Source organism: Vanellus vanellus (assembly GCF_965231255.1).
Source record: "Vanellus vanellus genome assembly, chromosome: 18".
Classification (NCBI taxonomy): domain Eukaryota; kingdom Metazoa; phylum Chordata; class Aves; order Charadriiformes; family Charadriidae; genus Vanellus; species Vanellus vanellus.
The window spans coordinates 3,235,044-3,256,525 of record NC_138923.1 but is presented as its reverse complement, the minus strand read 5'-3'; the positions used below and the strand labels follow the sequence as shown (position 1 = coordinate 3,256,525).

At 53.6% G+C, this 21,482-nt stretch overlaps 1 protein-coding gene across 1 annotated transcript in view; it reads left to right on the top strand.

The window, feature by feature from the left end:
* The window catches only part of WHRN (whirlin), a gene marked incomplete at both ends in the record, with an annotated part of 59,100 nt that overhangs the window by 910 nt on the left and 36,708 nt on the right, over positions 1-21,482 (top strand). Inside the window, one exon of the mRNA XM_082492465.1 lies at positions 17,734-17,949. Within this exon, the coding sequence (XP_082348591.1) occupies positions 17,734-17,949 (216 nt within the window). The remainder of the gene's footprint in view (positions 1-17,733; positions 17,950-21,482) is intronic.

Here is a 21,482-nt window from a genome sequence, read left to right as displayed (position 1 = left end):
ACCGGGAGGGATCGGGCTCGTCCCGCCGGCGGACGGGCAGCGGCCGCGCGGGGAGCCGAGCCGGGAAGTTTACGGTGCGAATGGCGGTGTCGGTGCTGGCGGGGCGGGCAGGAACCGGGGGCCGGCCGCCAGCCCGGCATCGCTGCGGTTCCTGACACACCGCAGGTTCATTCATCCCCTCGGGGCCAAGGCATGCTTTTTTTTTTTATTTATCACGACGTCTCTGAAACGTAGCGATGCTGCTCGTGTCTTCCCGGCAGTCTGTGGAAGTAGGAGATGAGCTTGAGCCGGGGTTTCAGGCAGGTACTCCGGCTGTTACACCATGTTTTCTCCTCCCGAAGGTGGAGAAACTGAGGCACGGAGAAGCAGAACAATCCCATTCCCCCCCGCCCCCCAAGGGCTGCACAGTGCCCAAAGCAGGAGCGGACCCCAGATCCCCCGTGACGGTGTCGGGGAGAGAAGGAGAACAGTTACACAACGAAGCGTCCCCGGCTCTTCCCGCAGCGCATTTCCACACGCTCCGGAGACCTGTTGTTGTACACAACAGCAAGGGTGCTATCGATAAAAGCTTTCGTTTAAAGCTACACGGGGAGCTGGGTAAACTGTGGGATTTTCACTTGAAGCTTGCTATTTTGTGGCAAAGTCCCCGTTTAAGTGACCCAAATCGTTCACAGAGGTGATCTTGTGGTTGGTGGGCTCAGCTCAGAGCGTTCCCACGGCACAGCGGTGCCGGGCATAAACCTATGGAGCTGGGGAATCGACTTTTAGGGCAGCAATTTGTAGGCAACGCGTGGAGAGCGGGGAATCTGGGGTGACAAGACTGTTTTGCAGTTGTTTGTGCTTTAATTCTTCCATAATAAGCTAAAGCGCTCCTGTTTGCAGCCTGTTTCATGTGATGCGTTCCTGTGACAGTGCATTAATCTTGCATGGCTTTGAACAGCGTCTTCACAGCCAACCTTGGTGCTCCCTGCCCTGTCTTTAAATCTGTGCCCCGGGCAAGGGCACGTCTTCCAGGCTGGAAATGAGTCCCCTGTAATCTTGAGAGCAGAGAAAAGATTTGTAGGAATTCTTTTTTTTTTTTTTTTTTTTTTTTTGGTTCCTAATGATAGGACAATGATGGTGTAAGCGTTGGGAAGTTAGCCTGCAATTTTGTGCCCCGAAGATTGCCAACCCCCCCGTATTTTGGCTGCGGAGTTGGGATGGGTAGAAACCGGGTGTCAGGAATTCTCTGGTCTGTTAAATGACTTCATCTCTAATTCAACCCACTCTGCTGGATAATTCACATCGCTTTCTGTTTGTTCTCTAATACAATGTACGTGATGTCTTTTAGACACTATTAATACTGAGTGAAACTAAGTGCTTCCTGCACAGAAATAATTCCTGCAGCACGCAGTTTGCCAAGGGGTTGTTTTGTGACAAGAGCTCTATTTTCTTAATGTCATCCTGAGAGGCAAGAGAAGCTTAGAAATTGTCTGCTTGTGAGCTGGACTTCTTTAAACAACAGTTTCGTCACACACCCGGTTGTGCCGGCATCTTCTAGAGCTCCTGCACTTCTGTTCCATCTGGGAAGGGGTTTGTGTCCCGTGTAGTGGTGGTAGAAACACTTCCCTTGGGAAGAGTCGCAGGGTGATTCACAGTACAGCTGTGAGAGTTTCTTTGGAGACTTTAAAATTAAGCAAGTGCTAATTTGTCCTTGCGTGCTGCGTTTGGGAAGGGGGGGAGGAACGACGAGCAGGTCGCCTTCAGCAATGCTGAAGTGGTCTTCGGAGGGTTTCCCTGGGGTTAATAGACAAACACCTCAGCCTCCTGTTTTGGACATCGTGCCATGTGTCAGAGCTGCAGGGACGAGAGAGGGTGATGTACAGGGCGGCTTGACCCCGTGTTCTCTGCTTCCCCTTGAAACCCAGGATCTCGGGCTCAGTCGTGACGTGTTACCAGCTCCGCAAAGGCCTCTGGCTGTGGTCTGGTCTGGAGCAGAGCAAACCTCAGCGATAGCCTCGCTGATGGCTGTTGGTCTGCTCTGGAGGGGATCGGTGGAGAGAGAAACGTTGGATAAACAGGCTTGTGCGGGAGCTGCGTTTGGTCCCGGAATTTATGCACACGTTGTACTCGGGATCAAATGCAGCGAGAGGCTTTCTTAATACAAAGCCACGGCTGCGTAGCTCCGTCTCCCAAATGCTGTCTGCCTGCTTTAGAGGAGTAGATGTGGTGAACTCTCTCCGTCAGAAGCTGTCTGATTCCAGCGCAGCCCCCGTGGCTGCGTGCGCAGCGATGGGCTGGCGCTCCATCTGCCTGAGAAGGAGCACGTTCCCGTGCCGCGCTTCCTTCTCGCCTGTCCTGCAGCAAGGAGCTGTCTGGTTAGGACAGCCTCGTTTATTCATAATATGCAGAACGTGGTGTTGTGAGAGAAGTTGTCAACGCTTGTTCTTCGGGGCGTAAGACGATTGCAGAGATCGGGAAGGCTCTTTCGGCACTGCCCTGGTCTGCTCCCGAGCACGTCGCTCTCTCCAGGGCTGAGCGTGACAAACTTACTGAACCAAAAATCAACTTTCTGTCTATCAGGGTGCCGGGAGATGCCCAGCAGGGAGTACAGGCAGTGGAGGCAGCTCTTCGGATGGAGCGGTGAATAAATACGTAGTCTTAACTTGTTTTGTGCAGTCTTGTAGGAGCATTCCCACGGTAGTTATTGCATTCATTTTACAAATTGTGATAGCTCCGTGGCCGTCTTCTCATGCCCCCCCCCGGCCACGCAGGGGTACCCCAGCTGTTTCCAGCACCCCTCACCAGGAGGAGAGACGCTGCCTGTGGGGTGGGAGCAATTTCCGTCTTCTGCTTTGTATTTTCAGGCATCGCTCAGAGCCGTGTTGTACCAAAAGTGGAATTGTGGCACCAAATGACCACGACGCTGGGCAAAGGAGACAAAAGCAATGAGCTGCACGCTGTCCCAGCTGCAAACTGACTGGGGGCCTGTGACCGGTGCAATGGGGTTTGGAGATATTTTAGTGTAAATTAGAGAAAAGGTAAAATTCTGACTTAAATGACAGGATTACCTAAGCACTCCAAATCAATTCACTTAATGACCAGCTTCTTAACCTTTATGGGAGTAGCAGAGTTTTATGCCTTGTCTGCTTCGTGCTCTCCTTTTCATCCAAATCAAAATTAAATGACTCCATTACAATTATAGCTCTATCATTCCAGCATTCGAGAGTGCACTTTAGCAAAAGATCACTGTCATTTGAATTATGGTGTAAGTGGAGAAGTTTGTATTGTCTCTCATATTTTTAGAGCTGGCTTGGCTTTCATCAGCCGTGCTGTATAGGGCAGGGTTGATATTTTAACAGTTGTGCTGAAAGTTTGTATTGATAAGTTGTAATATTTTGTCCAGAGTGGTTAAAATTGACCTGCTTGTGGTTTTAGATCATCAAAACGTTACACAGGGAGGTGTTTCTCCTCAATTCTGGGCTTTGCATTAAAGTTGCACTCCCTTTCTCCTCCACCCTTTACTTTTGTTGCTTTACAGTAGGTTTTAATGCCCCTTAGATAATTTAGGGAGGAAGGGGAGAAGAGAAAGCATAAGATACCATGACTCCGATGGCTTATTCCTGATTGAGGATTTGGCTTAATGAGCTACACCGGCCTCCAAAGAGCCGCGCTGATTCCACTCTTTGCCCTGCTGTGTCTTTCTGTTCATGCTGACAGCTGGGCAAATCTGATGAGCTTGATCAAAATTGATCAAAAAAAGCTTGTGTCCAGCTCTGGAGCCCCCAACATAGGAAAGACCTGTTGGAGCGGGGCCAGAGGAGGCCCTGGAGATGCTGTGAGGACTGGAGCCCCTCTGCTGGGAGGAGAGGCTGGGAGAGTTGGGGGGGGGGGGGTCGGGTCAGCCTGGAGAAGAGAAGGCTCCGGGGAGACTTTAGAGCTCCTTCCAGTCCCTAAAGAGGCTCCAGGAGAGCTGGGGAGGGACTCTTCACAAGGGCATGGAGTGATAGGACAAGGGGGAATGGCTTCAAACTGGAAGAGGGGAGATTTAGATGAGATATCGGGAAGAAATGTTTCCCTGTGGGGGCGGTGAGCCCCTGGCGCAGGGTGCCCCGAGGAGCTGTGGCTGCCCCATCCCTGGAGGTGTTCAAGGTCAGGCTGGACATGGCCTTGGGCAACCTGGGCTGGGGGGGAGGTGTCCCTGCCCAGGGCAGGGGGGTTGGAATGAGATGATCTTCAAGGTCCCTTCCAACCTAAACCATTCAATGATTCTGTGAAAATCACCAAAACTAGACTAATTTGGATTCATCAGTCTTAGGGAGCGTGATTCTTTTCATCTTGGTGTAAATGTGTGGTAGCTTTGCCAAAGTCAGTAGACTCACATCGGGTCTATTCTGAAGGAACTGGGGTAATTCAAGTCCACTGTCTTAGGTTCTTCAGAGCGGCTTTGGAGAGAAGCGGCGGGTTTTGCTGCAGGCGTGGTGGGGCTGGGGGAAAGCTTGTGATGAGGCAGATGTTGAGGACAAGGCAAAAGCTCTCCAGAACGCAGCGCCCTGCTCTGCTCCCTCTCCTTCCCTGCCGCAGCCCTGCCTGGGGAGGCTCCTCTGCCACGGAGGGCCATCGCATCGCATCGCCTCGCCTCGACAGCCACCTCCGGCTCCCCGCACGGGTAGAGAGAGGTTTTCCCTCCTTCCAAACCAGCCTTTCCATCTCCTGCTCGGATAGCGTCAAGTGGGCATTTAAAATAATTAAAAGGAGATTACAATTCTTTTTATGTTCCATTCTATTCATTCGGACTTTAATGATGGCAAACAAAGTGATTTCTTCAGAGACCGTAATATTTCATCCAAGGTAGAAAGGGCTCCAGCTGCTCGTGCTCTGGGTGCTCGTGGCGTTGCTAAAAGACCGCTGAGAAATGACAGAAGAGACGTGCAGCCCTCTGCCTTGGAAGCATATTTAGAGCAATTTTACCTTCCAGGCAGCTTACAAGAAAGCAAATCTCATTTCATTGTTTCTTGTGATGCCCGATTAATTGATTATCGTTATCTGGGACTGCTTCTTTGCTGTAGTCGGTCGTCACCAGTCCACTGTGCAGGCATTGGAACAGCTAGTAGGCACGAACGCAGCTTGGTTCTTTCGGTTGGTTTTTAACCCTTCCAAGTACTTGGAGTTGTGGGACCGTCGCAGAGGGTTGTGGTTGAGATAAAAGAGGAGCGAAAGCAATACATCGATCCTCAAGTTCTGTAAAGATACCTGGCTTGTTCCTTTAAATGCCTGCTTGCTTCTCGCTGTGTCTCTGTATTTTTAGAAGTTACTGACTGATCCAGAGCCTAGAAAGCTCTCCCTTTCCCGAGGGAGCTCGGGTAGCTGGAGCATGGAAAAGAAGGATGTGAGTAGCAGCCACCCTAATTAACAGAGCAATAACCTGTTCTTTGGTCTCTGGGTCTGCTCAGAAACAGTAAACCCCAAGAACTGCACACAAAAAAGCACCTACAGCTTAAAGCGCAGGTGCTGTGCAATGCCACAGGCTTCTGCTTTTCTGTCCTGCGAGCAGTTTCCATTTTAACTTCTGTAGCCGGCTGAGCTGAGAGGGAGAGGGTGGGAAGTGCCAAGTCCCCAGAATCTATCCCGAGGAAAAAGGGAGAGGGAAAGAGGTCACTCTCGGCCTGGGAGGCATCCGCATTTTAAATGAGTTTTAATGCTCCTTAAAGGGAAGGGCTCATGGCAGTGACAGAGCGCCCATCTGGCGAGTGATGTTCTTGGTTTCACAGGCGGATCTGATGACGCGCGGGGGAGCGGGCTGGAGCGCAGCACCTCGCCTGGTACCGGGGGGACCGGCCGCGGGCGGAGGGGCGATGCTCCATTGTCACCGTGAGCTAATCTGAGTTGATCAAATTAATATCATGGGTAACTTGGAGCGGGGTGAACTTGGGGGATTTAAGTGCTGCACCGGAGCTGGGAGCAGGTTACGTCTGCTGCTCTGCCACTGATTTCCCTCAGTGGGCAAGTTACTTAGTCATCTGTTTCCCTTCATTACACCGGCAAATCACAATCAGCCCTAATGAAATCAAATGACATTATACTGATGCGAAAGATTAGAATGAGGTCCTTAATCTCTCCTCTCTTCATAATGCAAGGATGATAGTACTCGGCGTCAGCATTGGCTTGTTCATCAGGGTTAGTATTGTTAGGGTATCCTTGAGTTCTTCGAGCATAAATGTTATTTAGTGGGCTTCTTGTAAATAAACAGTTTTGCCTCAGTAGAGAAATTGATAGGATAACCTGAAGGATAAAAACATGTCTTTCCTTCCAGTGTCCATTAGAAGAAAACAAAAGCGTTAGTGTGCGGCATAGCTGGTGAGTTAAAATATCTTTTATTCGGTTCCTTTGTCCTCAGGGAAGACGATGGATTTTCTTGACACCTTCCTCAGTTCCGTGTCTGCTCAGAGAATTATTCGGCTCTAAATCCCCTCACCTAAACTGACAATGCGTCTGCTGAAATGATTTTGGCTTAGTTTCTTTGGACCGGGTGCTCTGTGAATTCTCCCAGTCACGGACCACAAAGTGCTTAGTAAAGAGAGGCAAAGCGGGGACCTGGGCAGCCGGGAGCAACTCTTCCCACCAGCTTCTTGGTGCCGGACTCGGAATCTGCATCTGAGCCTCTCGGGGTGGGATGTGCTGGCAGGGAAGGCTGGCAGGACTCTGCGTTGTGCAGGCACTGACTGGGTACCCTTGGGGAGTAGTCAAGCGTCTTGCTCGTTTTGCCCCCATTGATTCTTTCAAAGTTAGCTTTTCCACCAAGGAGTTAACGGTATCTAGACAGGATGGGGTTTGGTGGTGGTTCTCGTGATGTTTTTCAGCGCTGTTTGGTGTGGAGGTGAAAGAGAAGACGAGGAATCTAGATTCCTCCCCAACCCCCCAGAAAGCACAAAAGCACATCGCAGATTTCCATTGAAATAAAGCTCTGTGGAGTTTTCTACTGGTTTTATAATTGTCCTGGACTTGCCTGAGGGATGCACTGGGCAGTGACCAGCTTTGAGGGGATGGGAGGTGACAGAGGTGTTGTCCTGAAGCGGGGATGGGGGGTGTCAGCCCTTGGAGGGGTTAGGGAAAAGGCCTTGGAGCTAAGATTTCATTTGACCTTTCCAGGGGACAGGGACGTGGGCTTCCTTGATGCCTTGGGGCTAAATGAGTGCCATCACCATAATTATGCATCGATTTGCATTTATTTGCATAAGTACCATTACTTGAAAGCCAAACTGCTGTCACCTTTGCCATGGGAGAAGGGGAGAGGTTGGACTGTGCCTCCCGCAATTCCCATTTCTCTTCCCGACAGAGAGACCGTTTCGCACCCTCCATCCCCTGCGCTGCGTTACCCGCTGCTTTCCTCTCTGGTTCCTCTCGCCCAGCGCTCCATCTGGAGTGCCGCCGCTTCCCTTCATCCCTCCTATTTCTTTCTCCACCTGCCTCTGTGTCACTTTTTTTGTTGTTGTTGTTGTACCAGTTTTCTTCGCTCTCGCCTGCCCTGGCCACACGTCCTCCCCGTGCGGGGACGAGCTGGACGTCGGTGCGGATGAGGCTGCCGGTTTCCCTCGTCCTTGTCAGGCAAGATGGGGAGGAGATACACTCGATCTAAAGCATCTTATTTACGGCTACAGACTGCAGTCTGGGGCAGGGGACGATCTCTCCCTCTGCATCAGATCTCTCCCTGTCCAATGGCATCCTGGGGGGCATCAAGCAGAGCGTGGCCAGCAGGTGGAGGGAGGTCATCCTCCCCCTCCGCTCTGCCCCGGGGAGGCCACATCTGGAGCACTGTGTCCAGTTCGGGGCTCCCCGGGTCAAGAAGGACAGGGAACTGCTGGAGAGGGTCCAGCAAAGGACTACAAAGATGATGAGGGGACTGGAGCATCTTTCTGATGAGGAAAGGCTGTGCAACTGCTGGAGGTGCCCCTGCTGTGGCAGGGGGTTGGACTGGATGATCTCCAGAGGGCCCTTCCAACCCTCACCAGTCTGTGATTCTGTGATTTATATGGCACTTGGCAAATTTAGCCCTAACCGAGGTGTGTAGTGGGAGCTGTAATAGTCTTATGTTTGCCCTGGCCACAGAGGATGCGTGGAACAAGCCTTGGGGGGCAGGCAGGCAGGTAGTCCCTCTGCCTGCTGGCTTCCCTGTCCTTTCTGCCAGCAGAGGAACCGTTCGGCTGATGGGGCTCCATCACTCTGCCTGTGGAAGGTCTCGCGGTCCTGCCCCTGCAGCCCCCTCCCCTCCGTAGACACGGGGACCCTCATCCTTCCCGCTGGCCCTGAGATGGCTTTGCTCAGCCTAGCTGAGCCCACGAGCTTAAAAAAATACCCGAGTTCACCTGGGTCCGGCAGGAATAGGGCAGAGTTTTCCCCAGAATAGGGCAGGAAACAGCAGTTAGACAAACTTCTCCAAATTCTTCCCTCCATGGCGCTGTCAAAGCTCCCTCTGCCTCCCTCCTGCGGTATCTCCGCATTTCTTTCCCCTTTGTGGCTTTTTTTTTTTTTTTTTTTTTTCCTGAGTCTGTGCCTTACTTTTGGGGGACTTGGTGCAAAATTGCGTGGTACTTGGATGATTGATAACCTCCGCACTGACCTTAGCAGCTCGCGACTGGAGCGAGCGCTGGGATGCCCATTAGCCGAACAGCCAAACAGCGCTGGCGAGTCTGTTATCGCCGGAAGAAAGCAGCTCGCGTCTGTGGCGAGGGGGAGGACGGCTCACAGTTAATGCTTCTTGTATCAAACTGGGATCTACCCACTAACGGAATGAATTGGAATAGATTGCTCATTTCATTAGGGGCGAAGGTAAGTGAGTGGGCTGTATCCGTATGAGGCGCACATTTTATTCAGGCTGCCAGAAGAATACCGGTGATTAATTGCCATTGATTTCTGACATCTGCCTTCCTGCTGGGGGAATTTTTGAAGGCCCGGAAGACGCTGTTACACAGCCTTCAACCTTTCAGCGCCCCCGAGAAGTGGAAAGAGCAAGAGGGAAATTCTGAAGGCAGGAGAGGAAAGCCTTCGGTGCCGTGAGATGGCGCCGGGCAAGAGCGGCGCAGGCGGGTGGCAGCTCTCGGGCTCCATCTCAGCAAAGAACATTCTGTCTTGTGTGTTGTTTTGGGATTTGGTTTGTGGGTTGGTTTTGTTTTTTTTTTTTTAAGGTGATAACCGTGGGTATGTGAGATGTGTGTTTCCTTTTTTTTTTTTTTTTTTTTGATTATTTTAAGCAATCTACTTTGCTCTCAGAGGACTTGGTAGATAATTAAATAGTGTGTTGTCAAGGGATCGGTGGCCTTATGGAATCAATCTGCCCTTCTCTCTGGCACTTGCTGCTTCTAATAGTATTTCTAGGCAATTGGTGACTGTTTTCCTGCTAAATCTTTTGACGCTGATCCCCAGATTGGTTATTATTTCGTTAAGCTTGTCTTCTAGCAGGTGTGCTTGCACCCTGTGGTGACAACGTTAAACATTTCGGACCACCATCTTCAAACGCATTAGAGATGGGGCGAAGCCAAATTTTATCTGAGTCTGGAGCAAAATGCAGCAGCACTGAACAACACGGAGCGAGTCCCTGAACTGAAATGGTTTGAGAAAGCAAGTGGAGATGCGGTCTGCGCCGCCTGGCTCTGCCGAGGGGATTAAGGAGGTGGAATTACTTTATTTAATGGTCCACTGCAAATGGGTGAGGTTCGGTATGCCCCTCAAATAACACGCCTCTCCGAAGAGCTTGCAGGATGAATTATGCTGCTGCTTTTGTGGTGGTATCTCTGCAGTCACTGGACACAAGACAACTTGTGTGTCATAGACTCGTAGAATGGTTTAGGTTGGAAAGGACCTCGAAGGTGATCTTCCCTTCAATAGTTCCAACCCTCCCTTGCAGTATTCCCATCCGGAGCCTCCGTGGGCCCTTGCGCTTTTTATGTCAGATGAAAAAAATCTGACCTGAAAACCTTTTCCTTTCGTCCCGGGGAGTCGGGGTGACCTGCTTGGTGGCAAGCGTATTGTTCGCGTGGGCAGGCGCCGGCCCTCTCGCTTGCTGGTGTCGCTTTGTAAGTAGGGCTGACAGCAAAATCGAGGCCAGCGGACCCGTGCCGGCTTGCTGGCACTGTGGCACCTCGCTGGGAGCGGGCGAAGGCAAAGTGCTAAACGTTCCAGCAGCAGCCAGGCACAGGGACCAGCAGCCTGAAGGCTTACAAGGGAGGAGGGTACGGTGGTGGAAACCCGTCATAAACCCCCTGCCACCAAGGGGCCCGTGCAGCTGGCCGAGAGCCCACGCTCAGATGGGTGTTGGGACCCTTTGGGAATATATTCCAGGAGTGGCGGGGTGGATGCGGAGTGTGGGAGAAGCCAATGTGATAGGGCTGGGAAAGAATTCCTGCTGATGGCTTGGTGTTCAGGGAGGTCAGCTGGAAAATGGGTCCTGCCCTCTGTCGTAGATGTGGTCCCTTCTGGCAATGGCAGGGAGAGATGTGTTGAAGAAGCTGTCTGCGCGGGTCCCTGCTCTCTCAGTAATTAGCACCTCTCAATTAGCCCCCCCTCACCAACCCTGAGAAACTAAATTAAAATGAAACGGAGGGGAGAATAATCCTGCTTGCTGGGACAGCTGGACAAGAATGAGGACTCTTAGGGCTGGATCTGCCCTTGGACACTGGTCCAAATATGCCCATCCAAGACTGGCTTCACCCATGCCCTGGGTGACCCAACTGGCTTGGCAGAGCCAGCACCGGGTCCCCCTCTCGGGAGAGGGAAGTGAAGCCCATGGCAACGGTGCTGGCAGTGCAGAGCTCCGGCCAGAGGCTGTATCTGGGCTCTGGCCACCAGCACAGAGCCTGCCCGGGCTGCCGGCTGCTCCCGGGGGATGGCAGGACTCCTCTCCGCACCGTGTCCCTGGAGAACCAGGCTCTCCGCTCTTGCTAACGCGAGCGGGGCAGGCTCTGGGGAGCAGCAGCGGCTGTTGTGTTCTCCGATGCCCTGACATTGACCACCTCTTCTCTCTCCCTGTGATGAACGGCTTTGCTGCCGCATCCTTGGCTTGAAAACCTCCCATCCTGCCCATGCTGCTGAGTCGCCTGCTTGTAATGCAGTTGCCATCGTCCCCTAGCGCCGATGTGTCCCCGAGCGAGGTGTCGCAGAGACACCCGTTGCCTCTCCAGCTCAGCCCATCAGCCTTTGCTCTCGCCTCCTTGGATGGCTATTAATGATTTCCATTTTCGCAGCCCCTCTACACCCAAAGCATTTGCTTTTATTAGACTTCCACCTCGATTCTCACGCTGAAGTTGTTTCCTTGGGTACTTTAGCAGCGAGCTACGGCCGCATACCGCGTTGGAGAGGAGTGGTGCCGTGGGAAGCACTGCAGCCCTGCGGCGTACCCAGACCTAACCCTGCTTCGGTGGGATCCTCGCCCAGCGGTAGGGCAGCAGTAGGCTGTGCCTCGTTACCTTAGTAGGTAAAAGCGGGTAAAATCTACTCTGTATCTTAGTGCTGTAGCAATAAATATAGTCAGGACCAAGATGGTATTAAGAAATGTATACCAAGTGCTCCACTCTGGTGGTCACTTGGATTTCTCATAGGAGCCAGTGTTGGGGCTGGAGCATCCTTTTGAGGGAGGCTTCACAGCAGCCCAGACTGGTCGGGGCTGGAAGGGCCCTCTGGAGCTCCCCCAGTGCCACCCCCCACCAGAGCAGGGGCACCTCCAGCAGTGGCACAGGACACCTCCAGGCGGGTTTGGAATGGCTCCAGAGGGGGAGACTCCCCCCCTGTCTGGGCAGCTGTGCCAGTGCTCTGCCGCCCCCACAGGAGAGAAGTCCCTCCTCAGGTTGAGATGGAACTTCCTGTGGTCACGTTTGTGCCCGTTCCCTCCTGTCCTGTCACTGGGCACAGCTGGAAAAAGCCTGTTCCCATCCCCCCGGCACCCTCCCTTGAAGGATTGATAAGCACTGACAAGATCCCCCCTCAGTCTTCTCTTCTCCAGACTAAAAAGCCCCAACTCCCTCAGCTTTTTGTTCGTAATGACCTGAAACTGGCAGGAGGGAGTCCTTAGCGTGTGCTGCTGACTTTCCAAAGGCGCTGGAGAATCACTCCCAGTGGATGAGAAAGTTACCTGCACACTTCTTTGGGATGTCAAATCAACCTCGTTTCTTCCAGACTCTGAAAGCTGCTGAGAGTCTGATGGAAATATATGTTAGCGGAACAGCAGGGATGCGGTGGTATGGAGCAGAGGAGGAGCTGCTTGAGGGCACCACTCTCTTATGTGCCCCAGGCTTGGTGAGAAAGCCTTCCTGGGTCCGTCTCCTCTGCCTGGCTGGAAAATCCATCTTGGATGGAACTCGCTGTTGGGGTGCTTCAACGTTCTTTCCAAAAGCGGATGATTTGCCAGCCTCAATACAGGGAAACTGAGGCACCGAACAATGGGAAGCTACTTACTATGGCAGGATCTGTCACAGCTGAAGGTGTTTTGGCTCCTGCTCTAAAGGCTACACCCTGTCAAAGCACGGGGGTGGGAAGTAGAAGAAGGTGGTGGAGGCTGTCGGCGCTGCTGGACGGCAGCTGTGCTGGGGATCCCAGCGGCTGGCTTGTAGGCTTCTGGGAGCTGGGTTAAGCCCCACAGGTCAGTGTGGGGTGATTTTGTATGTCAGATAGGAACAAGCCTCAGTGGAACCGGTGAGTCAAAGGCAGTGCAGTGCAGAGACGGTCCCTTCCCATGAGCGGCTGACCCAGCGTGTCCCCATGAGACCACCGCACCACTTCCAGGGAACGGCCTTCTCCCAGCAGCTCCTGTTCCAGAGATCTCTTTTAATACCTCTGGGACCATCGTTTTTCCTCCCTTTCCCCCAAAGGTAACAGCCTTTGTCTCCCCAGATGCCAGGAGGGGCACTCCTACAAACCAGAAGATGAACAGATGCACGAGCCTCTGTAAAGCCAGAAAAAAAAAAAAACAAAACCAAGGGGGAAGCGTGGCGTTTCTTCCCATGCAGGGAAGTGGAGAGCAGCTCTGCTCACCTGGAGCTCACCAGAGCAGCCGATAGTGATTTCTCTCTCTGTGCGGATGTACGATGGAAGCTTCTCCCGTTTGGCTCACCTGATGCCTCATCGCTTCGCAGCTCTGCGTGCCAAGTGCTTTGTTAAAGTCTACTTCAGTGTGTGGATGGACAAAGGTTTTATAGCCCTGTGCCGGATCTCCTTCCCGCGCCCCCTGTGCTGCGTTATGGAGCGCGTGTGGTGCTGTTATCGGAGGGAAAACGCTGCTTCTCTTCTCATCTCCTCTCATAGCTGTGTCGGCTCTAGTTTGAATAGCTGGTGGCTGCCTAATGAGCAGGGGAAGCTCGAATATTTGAACAAAACTGACTTTAGTGGTCAGGCGGTTGGGGAAGCGGTTTGTGCTGACCGTCCTGTGATTTTTGAGAAGAGTGTGGTGGCCAGGAGGGAGGACGTGAGTGGTGTTGAGCGCACCTTGTGCTCCTCAACCTCTGGCGCTCACGCTAGGCTTCTTCCTCAGGCAGGAGCTGTGCTTTGGCTTACTGGACCAGATGTGCTTCTAGTGGAGGCTATTTGTGGTTGCGGCTATTTGTGCTCACGGTTGAAGAAGGATTTACCTGCTGAGCTGACACAAACCTAGGCTTATCCTAAAATTAATAAAGAATCTATTCAAACCGATGCAAGCTCATGAGTCAAAAGTCTATTCTGATAAATAGACTGAGATTACAGATAGATTCAGGTTACAAATGGGCTTCACTGGCTGAATTGCGGACCTATGCTTACACGTGTTCTAGGCAGAGGCTTAAACGCTTGCTCATCGAAGCACATGCCCGAAGGCCATGTTGAATCAGGGCTGTGGGAGACCGTCTTCTAGAGACAAAAAAAAAAATCAGCTGTTTAACTCTCTTAAATGGTCCCATAGTGTTGCTATGTCCTGTTAAACAGCTGCTGCTTTTTATCTACGTGTGTGTGTGTGTCTCAGTGGTTCCTGCGACGGGGTGTTATACACCTGTGTATGGTATATACATCTGCGTGCCAGTATATACACACAAGGTCTGTGTGGTTTGGGGATGCCCAGTGGCGTGTAGCTCTTCTACCAGCTTGTAACTGGGTGAAGGGCTTGCTTCGGTTATAAAGCCCATGAAGGGTGAGTTTAACCGTCGAGGATGGAAGGTGCATGTGATGGTGGGGCCCGTCTGCTGCAGGCTGTGGGGCAGGAGGGGACTGGGGGGGGCTGAGGTGTAGCCTGACCTGTGAAAGGCAGTGCTGGGCAGCGGGTCAGAATTGCAATGGGAGGCACGGAGACTCCGCCGCGCGTGGGGACAGTGTCACTGAATAGATGTGATGCCCGGCCGAGAGAGAGAGAAGCCCTCACCACCTTCCTCAGGGGGTTGTGGCATCACCTTGGGTGAGGTGATTCTTGCCTCGCTTCTCCCCTTTCTGCTTGTTCTGTCTCACTTACGTTGTCTTGAGGGAAGCACCATCCCTTTGAGTGTGCTTAGCACCCGGCACGAGGGCAGGGAACTGCAGTCCCCAGCTACTGAGGTCAATATCACAGCATCTCCTAGATTGGAAAAGACCTGTAAGATCATCCAGTCCAACCATTAACCTCACACTGTCAAGCACACCACTAAACCATGTCCCTGAGCACTATATCTGCATGACCCGTAAATCCCTCCAGGGATGGGGACTCCACCACTGCCATCAGTGGCATACCATTGTGGAGCCGCGTGGATGGTCCCACTGTGCCTTACAGCAGTACGGTAAGTCCTCTGTAGGTGTCCCTGTCCTCCCCTACCTGTGATCACCCAAAAAGTCTCCAAAAGCTGCAGGTTGCCTTCCAGCGCAGGTGATTTGGAGGCCATCAGAGCTGTGTCCTGAAGGACTCCCCTGGTGGGGTACCACGACAGTCCTGCACCAGCTGTCCCATGGGCATTGGCAGTGGGGATGTGTGGGGAGGGAAACGCTGTGCTGGGTGGGAGACTGCTTCGCTCACTGAGTCCTTGAGGAGCTTCCGTAAATGTGTAAAGGGCTACACAGAGTGTCAGCAGCCTGGCCGCCGCAGCGGTGGCTTCCGGGGGGAGAGGCTGTCACTAGCCACGTGCCAACGGGCACCACCGGCTTCTCTTCACTCCTTCCCCTTGTCTCCTCTTTTGCTGAGGCTGCCGGGGAGCCCTGGCCCAGCCTGCCGCCTTGAGCCAGAGGGCTGCTCGCCTCGCCTCCTGCCTCTGCTGTCACCTTCATGCATAAAACATCTCCCTGTTGACTGAGATCCCATCTCCTGGTGGCTTTGGCGAGGGAGCTGCTGCAGGGGGACATAAAACATCCCTCGTAAATCTCCGGCCTCTCATCCCTGGCAACTTTACTGTGCCTCCAGAGAGCAGCTCTGCTGCTGTTCCTGCTCTTTCAGGGGATGACATTTAGCTGAGGCGGGACGGGAGCAGCCAGCGCTCTGCCGGCCCTCAGCAACCACCGCTGCCCCGTCCTCAGGCCAGGCTGTGCCTGGTGCGGAGCTGGGGGCCCTGTCTGCGTGTGGTCACTTCTGCGCCTGGTGTCTCTCCTGCATGGTAGAAACCCCGGAGGGTTATCTTCGGTCCCCCCTCCCCTGCCAGGCTGGATGCTCTGAGCAAGGGAGGAAACGGGATCCCCTGTGTCAGTCCCGAAGAGACCCGTGTGGGAACGGGGTGGCAGTGAGTGCAGTGAGACAGGGGGAGAGCAGCTCCGCGAGGACCCTGTGCGCGCTCTCCACCTAGCCGCAGCTCAGAGGGGTTTTTCTGTGCTCCTTAAATTACGGTGACGCTCAGCAGCCGGCTTTGGGGCATTGTGTGAAGATATCCAGGTGAGGAATGCTCAGGATCGGTGCAAACGGAGCGCCCGCTCTTTCAGTGAGAGGGGATAAAGGGTGGGAGTGCGGGTGTCGGGATCGGGCGGCATTTCTGTGGCAGAGGGAGGACTGTAACCCTGTACAGTTGGACAAGTCCCTGATTATCCTCGTCGTTTGCCTGTGCTTGATGAGCCTCATTCAGAGATGAGACTTTGCTCATGGGACTGTCAGTGCTGTTTGCTGTCTCGGTATTTAGGTAAGTAAACGATGTTAGGCAGGTTTAAAAGAGGTTTTCATGGAGACGGCTTTAGTTTGAATGAATGGAGAATGTTTCCGTTGGTGGGCTGTACTCCATCTCATAGGGGTCGCTCTGCCCTGGTAGCTCCGGGGTAGGTGAGAAGCCTCCCTGCCACCCCCAACGCGCTGCGGTGGAGTTCAGATCATCCTGAGCCTGTCTGCCTGGCACCTTAGGAAGAGACTTTGGGTCGGGAAGCTGAGCCCGTCCTGAAGCGTGGATGGGTCCCTACGCCGTGGTGCCTGTTTGAGAGCGGTACCCTGGGGTGGGCAGTGGGCTCAGAAATGGCTCCTGTGGGACTTGGGCTGATGTCAGCGAGACTGGAGTGCGGTGAGCACCTCCGCCTGTCCGCCGGCCAGGCTGGGCTCCGTGTGCTCGCTGGGACAGACGAGGTGGCAGATGATGTGTCTGAGGGACCGTGGGAGCTCAGGGGACAGGGGCTGGAGGTAGCGAGCAGCCCAGGATGTTGAAGTGCTCTGCGGCTGTTCTGATGGGGCTGTTGGTTTCGCAATCCATGTTTAAGCTCTCCAAGCATGTGATGACCTTGGGAGCATGTGACAAATTTGCAGCCAAATAGCTATATGTGATGGAGATGCTGAACTGGGAATTGGCGAGCTGGATTCTCACTAACCCTGGCAGAGAGGGACAGGAGCGTTGCCAGGTCCGACCTGGGATCCAGCCAGCCCAGTATTACTGACGATGTTACTCTTTACCGAAGAGCTGCCGGTATTAGTTCTTCCCAGTCATGAGCTTTGCTTGGCAGCTTCTCTGCTCAGTGGGGAGAGGACACCTTGCAGGAGCAGCTCATCAAAAGGATGTATATATGGGAAAAAACCCCAAAGCACCTCCTTTCTGAGAGCAGATGCAGGGCGGTGATGTTCCTGAGGCCCCAGAAGAGATCAGCGCTTACAGCTGTCCGCAGGGAGAACTCCTATACGTTAATTTTACCATAAAGCCTATGTCAGCTTCTCACGGTGGAAGCTGAAGGAGCAGAGGAGCAATTGCAGATCACCATATCTGGGTCCCAAGGTCATGTCTGTGTATGCTGTTTTAAATATATGTGTATATTTAATAATTATTGTGCTCATTAATTGACTGTTTGTGCTTGGGAAGGCAGCCGGTAATGAGATGGCAACAGAGGCTGAATTTCTGGGAGCGTTGTCAATGTCCCCTGAAGGCATCGGGAGCTTTACCAGCAGCAGAACTTGGGGCTGAGCTGTGGGGACCGGCAGTGCTGCCCTCCTCCAGGATTCATCCCGGTCCTGCTCCGATTCCTCTCCAAAGCTGCAGAAACTGCTCAGTCTCAGGTTCAGCCCATACTGGGGTTCCTCCTGGCATGTCACTACCCACCTTACTCCGCTTCACTCCGCTCTTTCCCTGGCCCACAGGGAGAGGGCATTTGCTCTGTTGGCAGCAGCAGCTTTGCCATGAGACTGTTGCTCTTCGGGAGAGAACAGAAAAGTTCCAACTCTTCCACTAGCTGTTTATGTAGCTCAGTCATTCAGTGGTGGTTGCAGAGTAGCTTGAGATCTTTCAAGCTCAAGGAAGAGCAAAGCTGCTTCACCCCGCGGTCCTAAGGCAGATTGTCCTTCCCCCTCCGTAGGCGTTAACTCCCTCCTCTCCTTGGCTCGTCTTCCAGGTGCTGAAAGGCTGCAAGAAGCTGAACCTCTCGGTACATTCGGTGGGACGCATCCCGGGGGGCTACGTCACCAACCACATCTACACCTGGGTGGACCCGCAGGGCCGCAGCGTGTCCCCGCCGACGGGTCTGCCGCACCACCAGAACAGCTCCCTCCGCAAGGACAGCGAGAAGAGGAGCCACCTCCAGCTCCTGCAAGAGGGAGATGAGAAAAAGGTGAGTGAGGGGCACAGCCTCAGCCCTGGGGGCCTGTCTGCCCTTACCCTCTTCATTCCCCTTATGATTTTTCGTTTGTGTCATTCTGGCCTCTGTTGGGGTGACCCACCTCTCCTTTAGAATACCCTGGATCCTGGTTTTCTCCCTAAGGGCTGTAGCTTTGCCTCTGTCTCCTGCAGGGAGTCCTGTAGGACAAGATGGATTGGCTTTCTTTGACACGAGTAGAACCTGAGCTGGAGGCAAGGCGTTGTCCAGATGCGGACTTGTCTGGCGGTGAGGCTCCTGCCAGGAACAGCGGTCAAACCAGAAGTTGCTTTTAAGGTTTTTCCTGAGCAGGTGGTGGTTTTGGCTGGAGGCCCACTGCCAACACGGTCTCTGAGAGACTGCCATAGGTGTTGTGTTCAGGAGGGCTCGTGGATTTGGAGGGCTGGATCTGAGTCCATTACCGCCCTTCTTCCTGCGTTTCAGATCTTTCCTCGGCGTGTCCAGAGAAGGGCAATGAAACTGGTGAGGGGTCTGGAGCACACGTCTTATGAGGAACGGCTGAGGGAACTGGGGATGTTCAGCCTGGAGAAGAGGAGGCTGAGGGGAGACCTTCTCGCTCTCTCCGGCTCCCTGAAAGGAGGTTGCAGAGAGGTGGGAGTCGACCTGTTCTGTCAAGTAACAGGTGACAGAACAAGAGGAAATGGCTTCAAGTTGCACTAAGGGAAGTTTAGTTTGGATATTGGGAAGAATTTCTTTACTGAAAGGGTCATCGGGCATTGGAACACGTTACCCAGGGTGGTGGTGGAGTCCCCATCCCTGGAGGGATTTAAGGGTCGTGTAGATATAGTGCTCAGAGACATGGTTTAGTGGTGGGCTCGGCAGTGTGAGGTTAATGGTTGGACTGGATGATCTTACAGGTCTTTTCCAATCTAGGAGATGCTGTGATTCTGTTTTTGTGAGGCTTTCTTGGGTCTCTTAGCAGTTTTTTCTAAGTAAAAAACCCAATTTTTCTCTTCCAGAAATGCTATAAAATGAAACGGATGGTTTTCCTTTTCCATTTGGGGAGAAGCAAGCTGGGCCTTCAGGAAGGGCCTGAGCAGCACTTGTGCCTGTGTGAAAAGCCCTGGCAAGTGGGGGGGGGGGGAGCAGGGAAGGGAGGGAATAGCTTCCATAACGGTACCCAGGGGATCTGGTGGTGGCCAGTGGTGGCCACTCCAGCAGGGCCTGGATCTCAGGCCTTTGACAGAGGGGAAATCACATCAACACATCTAAATCCAGTCCTCTTCTCTTACGGTGAGCCTGCCCTCCTTTGAAATTGGCCTTATAATAAGCGAAGCCAGCAGAGGATATTTCAAGCTGTGCAATGCGTGATGTCAGGAATTTGGTGTTTCTTCTCCCTCGTGCTTCCCGGGGCCCAACAGACCCACAGGGTTGCAGATGCAGAGGAGCAGTGCTCAGACGCCTTTGCAGTGAGGCACAGGCTGGAGGCGAAGACTCCGCTCGTTCTCTCGGTGGTGATGGATCGGGAACCTGTTTGCCCGGTACAAGCAGGACACGGTGTTGCCTCTTTCAGCGTTCATAGGATATCCAAGTGCTGTCATACGAGCGAGCGGGGTGCTTGCTTCCCAAAGGCACAGCGTTGCTTGGAGCCTTGACATCTTTCCACCCTGTTATCCTGAGATTGCTCTGGCTGTCCCCAGCACTTTGGTTGTACGCCCAAAATATCCTTCGCTCCGCCTGGAGAGGCTGTGGAGAGATCTGTAAGCTCGAGCCTCCCACCCCATCCAGAGAGGAGGAAAAAAATCTAATAGAGGATGAGGCAGTTTGCTGATGAAATATTCATGTGGGCCACAAGGGAGAAGGGCCCATTATTTTTACTTTAAGGAGAAGAGAAAAGCAGCCGCTGCTGCCTTGCTGGTGTCCCCCACCCCCTACCTCTCAGTGTCACCTCGATGCAGCAGGCGGCGACTCGTTGAAGCTGTAGGTGGGAGGTGTTTGTCTACACATCGTTCCTTTGCTCCTCGCTGCGTATCGACATGAAACGCTTAGAAAGCTGCAGCTGTACTCATCCCTGCCCGGTGCCTGAGCCGCGCGTGGCCCCGGACAGCCCCATCCCGTCGGTCCCGAGGGAGATGCGATTACAGGTGCCCTAATTGTCTCTGAGCTGCTCGGCTGCTGCGCGGGTCCCTCATCAGACCAAAGCACCCTCCTCTCTGCTGCTCCGGGTCCTGAGCTCCTCAGGGCTGGCTCCCGGGGGCTGCACGGGGAAAAATGAATCCAACTGAACTTTGCAAGTTAAAAGAGCTTTAATTACCGTAGCTTAATCTGCTTTGGAAGGGATTGAAGCCAAGTTGAATGAAGACCACGTTAAACTTCGAAAAGCATCCATGCTGGGCTTGGCTGCTGTTGGATACACTCTTTCCCAAGGTGCGAGGGGCCCCAGCTCCCAGTCGCCCGCTGTGGCACCATTCCAGCCGAGCTGGGCGGCAGGACCATGGCTGTCCTTCTTCTGAGCTGTGCTTCACTGGTGCTGTGATGCCTCTTTGTGGCAGTGCCACACTTGCAGAGCACTGGGAAGATTTGCCAGCCTTAGGTGGGATGCCCAGTCTTCGTGGTGCTACCAGTTTGGGGCTTGCTGGTTTCAGAACCTTTTGACCAGGCGTGAGGAGCGGTGAAGAGCCTCACACTCCACCTGGCTCTTCCAAAGTCTGAGCTTCTCCTTCTATTCCTTGGTGCTGCTTCACACGCTCTGGCAGCCCTTTCACTTCTTGGTGGAGGATCATGTTTTGACCCCAGGGCAGGGGGGTGAAGGCCCCTCTGTTAACCTGGGAAGAGTCGATGACAGTTGCGGGAGATATTTGAAGCTCACAGAAACGGGTGTGCAAAGATCCGGTGCAGAGGGCAGAGCTGGCATCGGGAGAACAGGCAGCGTTCAACCTTCTCCTGCCGCCCCTCCTCCCTGCCGTGTCAGCGGTGACATCGGTCCCTCTGTGCCACGCTGGCCATGGACCGCACTTCTAACAGAAGCTATCGACCGTGTGTTGTTTCGGTCCTGGGATGGCCATGCAGCTCTGGTGATGGCCTTTGGCGCTCTGTCCTACTCCCGACTGGGCTTCTTGTGTCGCTGCAGTGTGCCTCCTGCCCTGCCGTAGCGCAGCTCTCGGCGCTGCCTGGAGGCCTTCTCCTCGCCCTGTTAATGGGCCTCTGGCCTTTGCTGACCGCAAGCATGACGTGCCTTGCTCCGTGGTTCAGAAGTGCTGTCAGCGGTAGCTGTTGGCAGTGGTGGGACCCAAGGTGGCTCAGAGAAGCAACCTGACCCCTCCGCTCCTTGCGCTGCCTTGAGCCTGCCTCCAAACCCAGCTCTTCCTCACTGCCCTGCGCATTGCTGTTACGGAATCACGGACTGGTCGGGGTTGGAAGGGACCTCTGGAGATCATCGAGTCCAACCCCTTTGCCAGAGCAGGGGCACCTCCAGCCTTGCTGTCGATGTGCAAGGCACGGTACGCATGCTGCGGTAACCTCCACTCCTCACTTCCCATCTGTACATC